The sequence below is a fragment of the Ceratotherium simum genome, chromosome 27, assembly GCF_057802395.1.
Source record: "Ceratotherium simum simum isolate JZ-2026a chromosome 27, ASM5780239v1, whole genome shotgun sequence".
NCBI classification, from domain to species: Eukaryota; Metazoa; Chordata; class Mammalia; order Perissodactyla; family Rhinocerotidae; genus Ceratotherium; species Ceratotherium simum.
In genome coordinates, this window is record NC_141926.1 from 28,158,563 (window position 1) to 28,166,202 (window position 7,640).

At 52.0% G+C, this 7,640-nt stretch overlaps 1 protein-coding gene across 1 annotated transcript; it reads left to right on the forward strand.

Moving 5' to 3' along the window:
* Window positions 1–1,119: 1,119 nt before the first annotated feature.
* LOC147913460 (melanoma inhibitory activity protein 2-like) lies at window positions 1,120–2,640 on the forward strand. Its single transcript, XM_087418220.1, has one exon. The coding sequence runs from the start codon at window positions 1,120–1,122 to the stop codon at window positions 2,638–2,640; it is 1,521 nt and encodes a 506-aa protein (XP_087274346.1).
* Window positions 2,641–7,640: the final 5,000 nt, after the last annotated feature.

Genomic DNA, 7,640 nt, shown 5'->3' on the forward strand with positions numbered 1-7,640 from the left:
TTAAAGACCAATGACTTCAAGATGTGGAGTTGGGTCCAGCTGCCCTGAAAGGAGTCTGACTTCCCGTGGGAGGAGCCACTGCCCCCAAGCCCACTCTGTGTCCCATGGGGCTGTTGAGCCCTGGCACCCTTTGACACCTACAAATATGACTCAGATGACTATTCTCTCATCTCCCTTTGGCTGAAGAGACTAGGGAACAGCCACTCATCGCAGAATCCCAGGGATGGACTAGGGGGTCTAAGCCTGGGCCTGCCAGAGACTCGAGGACAGCAACATGTGGTTTCTTGAAATAAAGGGTGGCAAGAGAGCCTGAAGAGGACACGCGTCCTCCCCACAGGCCCACTTCTGAAGATGACGTGGTAGACTGGACCCACCCCAGGGCCACCTTGGGAGGCCTGTGCTGAAGATGGCAGGGCCACACGAGGGAAGGAGCCCTGGTCACTGTGTCACCCCGAGAGAGTCACTCCCACCCAGGAACACCTGGATTGAACAGGGACATGTTGGCTCCACCCAAATCCATAAAATGTTAAGACTGCCAGTTCTTAGTGATGACACTTGACTTGTTAGGATTGGAATCCTGGTCTCTTACTTAATACTTTTGGGGACACCCTTCAGCCCTGACCCTTGCTTGTCCCCAGTGACCAAACACAAGGAGAGAGGGAACGTCCGAGTAGAAAGATCCTGGGAGCTCTGTGGGCAGTCCCAGGCATCCCTGCAGAGAAGGAAACTTTAAAACAGGAGAAGGGGCCTCACCCAGGGATGGGCCCCCACCACTGTGCCCTGACTTGCTCCCGTGCACAGAAAGGGACATTGCCTAGCCCTGCTTTGACCCCCTAGGTGTGCTGTAGGGCCAGGTGGGCCTAGAGGAATAGGCTGCCATCAGCCCTTTCCACCTCCCTCAGTGCTTGGAGAAGCGAGATCACTTCCTACTTTCAGAGTTCAGTTAGGGGTCTGTTTCCTAGAACCTGGCTGGCCTCCCCTCCCCCAACCAACTGATCAGCCTGGTTGCCGGGCACCCATTTACTTTTGAGATAGGACAACCCTCAGGGTTCTGAGCGGTCAGTTGTGGCCCACAGGACACTGGCACTCGGAGGCAGAGCTGCAGAGCCCTCCCCAGCCATGGAGGGCCTGCTGCCTGCCGTCGGATCCACTTTCCAGTTGATCCTGGAACACCTGTGGGGTGCTCTGCTCATGATTTCTGAAAGCCTGAGACAAGTGCCAGCTCTCCCTGCATTTCCCTGGGAGATCCTGGTACGTACTGTGGTGGCGGTGCTGGCGGTTTTGATAGTAAAGAGAGGACAGACTTTAAGAAGTGGGATGGCACTAGATGAAAGGTGTTCTGCCCACGATGAAGTCGGTGGAAAACGTGGTGAGAATATTGGACCCGTGAGCCAAGACGCTGAAGCCCTTGAGGTGCCTGGGGAGGAGGCCAGTCCTCTCCTGTTACAAACCTTGTGCTTGTCAGCAATAAATACAAACCTGAGCAGGTTCTCACTTCAGGACACTGTTGACTTTCTGGAAAAGGCACGGAAGAGCCAGCCTCTTAAAATTTCCCAAGCAACTGATGCAAAACCCATCTTAAAAGCATCAGAGAAGGATGGAGAACAACTCCAGGAGACCACAACGGATGATTTGAACGGAAACACTCATTCTCCAGCAAGTCCACTCATGCTCTGCCAAGATGTGTCGAGATGGAAGGAGAGAGCACAGGAAAAGGAGAAGGAGAAGGAAAGGTTGGAGCAGTCGAACACACGAATGCAGCAGATCCTGAAAGATAAAGTCAGCCAAACCCTATCAGTGGTTGCAGACCCGCTGCAGACCATGCCTTTGCCTGACCTCCTTGGCGACCAAGTGGATGACAGGAATGGTGAAGTCCAGCAAAAGAGGGAAGCAGGAAAGGGCGAGCACCCCGTCCATGGGTCAGAGGTTGATCGGAAGGGCGTCAGCGATGATGCTGACCTCGGTGTGCCCCTTCAAAGTCCCGAAGAGGAACATCCGGAAAGAGCCGGACAATCGTGGGAAGAAAAGCAAATGGACGAAGAGCTTCTTGGACAAATACTCTCTCTCCAAACTGAGGCAGCCTCTTTACAGCACGAAAACTCAAAGCTTGAAAGTGAGATTCAGCAGCTGAAGAAGAAACTTCAAGTTCTGCCTGATCTACAGGACGATCACATCATGCAACTTCACAGAAAACTGTTCGCGGAGGAAAGGGTCTGCTCAGAGCTGGACAAGGAACTCCTCAGCGTGTGTAGAGACCTGAACTCCACGTGTCAGCTTCGCAACCTCTACAAGAAGATGGCTGAAGACGTGGCCGAAGAAGTGGCGAGATGCACTTCCTACTATCACAAGGAGAAGCTCTTCCAGAAGAAAAGAGCGGAAGAAAGCTGGGGGGCGGCCGTGCTGGCTGAGAGAAAGCTCAAGGAGCTCAGAAGAGAAAATGAGCACAACCGGCAGAGGCTGGCCGTGTACGAGGCCAGGTTCAAAGGGCCTCTCCCGGGAGGCCCTTTGGCTCCAGCTGCTCCCCCCGCAGCCCCCCGAGGCCCGGAAGTGTGGGGGATCCCCTGGGCCAGCTGGCCCCCCCAGGAAGGAGGAGGGGCCTGCCCCGAGGCCGCGGGGACCGGGGCTCCCCTGCAGGTGTGACTCAGCCTCCACAGCAGCTGGGCCTCAGGCCCCACCCGCGGCAGAGCCTCTGCACCTGTGCGCTCTTTGCAAAGAAATTTTGATTTTTGTCTTTTTAGTTTAGCTACTATGACTTAATTGATTATTCTGATTCAAGTAGATAAACCACTCGAATTTGTAAGATATTTTTTCAAATAAAGTTTAATTTAATGCAATTCTTATCAATTATTGATTTCTATGTCCTTGGACTCTCTAGAATAAGATAGTATAAGGATTGTATTTAGATAAAATGACAGGTCACTATTACTAAAGCTATCACTGAAGTTGCACATAGAGATGTAGAAAACAATCAAGACCATTTCTGTGTGCTCTGAGCTGCTATTAGAAATCTGTCAAGTAACTTACTCTTTGCCTGAATAAATCAGATTGGTATTAAAAACCAGTGGGGAGAAAACACTTCAAGACACCACCGCCCATACTTCATAATGTTTTTATTTACTCCTAAATTCATAGATTAATTTAGAGAATAATTTTAGATAATTTACACTCATTGTTTTTTGTTTTGTAATTTATTTTAACATATGCTGTGTTAAGATAGTGTTTGCTATTCAAACATTTCTCAATTTCATGCAGTCAAAAAGTTTTTCCTTGGTGGCAATCACATATGTACACACACACACACACACACACAAAGCACAGTGCAGTTATAGAATATTTGTTATTTTAGTACCTAAGGAAAATTTAAAATTAAGGAATTCAATTCTGAAAAAAAATTTTTTAAATAAAGGAAAAAAATCCTGCATATACCACTGGTATATAAAAAAAGAATCCTAAATCATACACAGAGAAAAGGAGAGATGCCTGATGTATCCGACAAAATTCCAACTAGAAACACTTCACCCAAATGGTGCAGACGAAGAGACGGAGATGCAGCAGTCTCTGGAGCTGAGACGGGGAGAAGGGACGGACCAAGGATGGGGGCTCCCAGGTGCTGGCAAGACGGAAGCTGTTCCCAGCCCTGGGCTGGAGGGAGGAGGGAGTGGGTGGTGTCCTCTGGGCCCAGGAGGGGTTGTCATGGGAACAGGGAAAACTGCCCCCACCCTCTGTCCTCCTGTCCTCCTGGCCTCCCATTCCCTGCTGGACCATGAGGCAGCCCTCCAGAGGCCTGGCTAGTGCAGGCAGGGGAGTTAGCCCTGGGCACAGAGCAGGCCGGAAAAGGGCCCAGAAGGATCTGGAGAAGGACCAGCACACTTGATTCTGATCCACAGTGTGTGGGTTTCTTTGCCTTCATCGACATCCATTCACATAGCACATGTGGAGCTTTGGCAAGGTCTTCGGCACTGTGCCAGGTGTCTGGGAAGCAGCGATGGACAACACAGCCCGATGAGGACTGTGGACCCCAGAGCTTACATCCTGGTGAGGGGCGAGGTCAGGTAATAAAGAAAAGGAGACGAAGGATGGAAATACGTGCTCTACAGACAGTCCCAGTGGGGGGAGGGGTAAGGCGGGATGACGGGTAACACCCAGTAGGTGACATTCATGCTGAGATGAAAGGTAAGAGGAGTTATCCTGGCAGATCAGGGGCAGAATGTTCCAGGCAGAGAGAACAGGAGGTGGAGAGGCCTGAGACGTGGGCTTCTGGGGCAGGGGAAATGGGACTAAGATGACGGGGAGGGGGAGGGGGCCAGTGAACAGGGCCCACTGCACAGAGGTCTCTCTAGTGCAGTGTGGTGACACCGGGGGACAGTGTAGGCCTGGAGGGGAGAGGGTGGGTGGCTGGGGACACAGTGTGGTGTGTGTGCTACACGATCTCTGTATGTGGCGAGTGGAATGTGGGGTGGGGGGAGGGGGCAGGATTTTGATGAGGGGTCTCACAGGGATCTGCATGGAGCACTGGGGTGGCTGTCAGGGAGATGGAGGAGGAGGACAGATGGGGGCTGCGTTTGGGCTGTTGGGGGGTCAGAAAAGAGGAATGACGAACGACTCAGAACTTCTCTGATAACCTGTGTACTGTCTGCACTACATTAAGTAAGTCTTAGGAAAGTCTCTGCAGGGGAACCGGAACAAGGGTCAGCAGGGCGCAGGTGTAGTCCGCCCAGTGAAAAGCCTGGTTTTCTAAGGAGTGGAGCGTGGAGTAGGCGTGTCCACTGGGACTTCCACGTGGCTCCTACCATCCCCGAAGGCCCTGGGGATCAGACGCTCTGACCTCTCAGGAGCTCCCACCACAGGGACTCCAAGGGCAGGTCCAGGAGGGGTTCCAGGGCAGCGGGAGGATTCCCCGGGGTCATGCATTCACTCCCTGAGTTGAGCCGATAACGATGCCTCTCGTGGAGACACAAAGACGGATACTATGTTGACTCCAGCAGAGTGCGCGGCCAGCAGAAGAGAGAGACTCAGGGACTAGAAGTGCATGTGAAGGTGGCGTGTGCACTCATTGCTGGCTCTGAGTCCAACTCTCTAACTGTCCCTGCAGGAGACTGGGGGGGTTGGTGGTGGTGGTCAGGGAGGCTCCCTGGAGGAGGTGGCCCCTGAGCTGTATACTGAAGGGTAAGTAGGAGTTATCTACAGTGCTTTACAGACTTTCAGGGGCATATGAATCACTTGGAGATCTTGTTACAAAGCAGATTCTAATTCATCACTTCTCGGGTGGGCCTGAATCCCTGCACTGCTCCCAGGTGATGTCAACGCCGGGACTGGACAGAGAATAGCAAGGATCTTGAGATGATTATGTGGAAAAGCGTGGGAAAGATAAAGGGGGCAGGGCTGTCTCTGGCCAAGGTCCACCCAGGCACAGACGCGAAGGTACAGACAGCCTGGCAGAGCTGATGTGTCACTTGTGCAGGCGACCTGCTCCCAATTATCCTCTCGAACGCTCCTGTCTACCATGGCTGGATCCTGTCCCAAGTACGCGTCCTGTTTCAGAGGAGCATGATGAACCACAAACTTGGGGTCGCTCTTGGGGAGTCCAGCCGTGGGGGACCCACTTTAGCTCCAGAATGCCCTAGTCAGTCGATGGCCCCACGCCCCCTCCCCTGCTCAGCCCAGACCCCTGGGGACCCTCCTGACCCGCCCTCGTTCCTCATCCTCTGCATCCAGTGCATCAGGCGGTCTATAGATTGTTCCTTCAAACTCCCACTGTTCTCTTCACTCCATCTCTACCTCCACCCTCCAGGGCAAACCTCCCCTCTCTCTCTCCTGGGTGACTGTCACGCTGGTGACCGTCCTGCCTACTGGACCCACGTCACCATGTTTTCTCCCATCGACCTCCTCTCAGCAGCCAGAGCAGATTCTTTAACCCATGACCTGGGCGTGGCCAGAACGAAGCCAGGTTGGACATGTGTGTGATGAAGGTCCAGCCGACCCCGGCCCTCAGCCCCCTGTCTCCGGGCTCTGGGTCACGGACGGCGAGGGTGAGCACACACCCCAGTGCCGCCTGGACAGCTCAGGGGCTGCCTGGTTTGTGCCTGACGTACTATGGATAGCTCCCCTTTTCACTCATAAAACGGCTCCAGTCATGACAAGAAATTAGATGGTCACAAAATTAATGGGTTGCTTGAGTTCAAACTTTTCCAAATAGAAGTGCAACATTTTAAAAAAATATATAAGCTCATGAGAAAAATAGACAACATGATTTCAATTTCAATCTAAATCTAAATGCAGCCTTGGACAGTCGAAGAAACACCACCATTTGGCCAATTTAATCAGAGTGGGGACATGACATTTTTGGTTAAGATGACTCCCCATTCCTTCTTGCAGGACAAATATGAGCCATCTCTGTTTTGAGAAGGTCCCAACAAGAACTGAATGATATGTGGGGTCACATAACACTGAATATGTCGGATTCAAGTCAAGGCCTTTCCAACTTCTCATGGAACCAGAAGGGACTGTTCTTGGAAATCTTTTCACAAGAGTCCAACTAATGTAAACTTCAGGGACTGAAATCATCTTGTGAGTTATAGACAGGTGATTCCTATGTTTGACTCTGATACAGGCACATTTTGTGGGGAAGTAAGACATTGAGTCTCAAGCTATAATGTAAAGACATGAAGTTGCTACGCCCAGAACGGGGCTCCTAGAAAGACAACACAAGGAGGAAGACAGGGCAGTGGAAAACTCTTCCTTCTGGGCCCCTCCCTGCCAGGCTCTGATTCAGGTGCTCTGGGGTGGGGCCTGGACATCTGCATTTTTTCCACATTCCTCTCATGATTCTGATGCACAGCCGAGATGGGAACCGCGGCTGTGCACCATCAACTCCAGACTATGTTGAAAGCACCCGTGCCCTCCTCTGACCCAGCACTTGGGTCCCTCACTTCGCACAGCTCATGACCCCCTGGTCTAAGACGTCATCAGTCTGTCCTCTCATGTCCCCTCTCTGTCTTTCTCCACCTGCTGTCTGCTGCTGATCTGCAGGGTGTCGGCCACAAACAGATTCGTGTCCCTCCAGCTCCCTTTGGAGTCACCAATGGGGAAGCCCAGGAGGAGGCTGGAGGGAGGTAGGAGTGTGAGCACTGAACCTCCTGGCTCCTTCCTGACGAGGTGGCCTTGCACTGGCTCTGTCTGTGGCTGGAGCCCATCTCCTCTTAAGGGCTGACTCTGCATGGTTCTCTTCCTCGGGGTTCCCTTACCACTTCTCCTGGTTCCTTGAGGCCTGTAGGTGGTGACAGTTGGACTGTAATGACTCTATATTACTGTCTATTGATTTTTATTGCTGTTGTAAGAAATTTCCACAGCCTTGGTGGCTTGAAACAACACAAATTTACTATCTTACAATTCTGGAGGATGAAAGTCTGAAATCAGTCTCACTGGTCTAAATTTAAGGTGTCAGCAGGGCTGGTTCCTTTTGGAGTCTCCTTTTGACTTTCCAGCATCTGGGTGCCACCTACATTTCCTGACTTGTGGGCCCTTCCTGCCTCTTCGAGTCCAGCCACCCAGCACCTTCTCTCCTCCCTGATCTCTGCTTCCTTCACCACATCTCCCTCTATGTCCCTGCCGCCTCCCTCTTATGAGGTCCCTTGTGATTA

Bases quoted from the DNA above. Each gene is read 5' to 3' on its own strand.
- LOC147913460 (XM_087418220.1), top strand. From the start codon at position 1,120: ATGGAGGGCCTGCTGCCTGCCGTCGGATCCACTTTCCAGTTGATCCTG.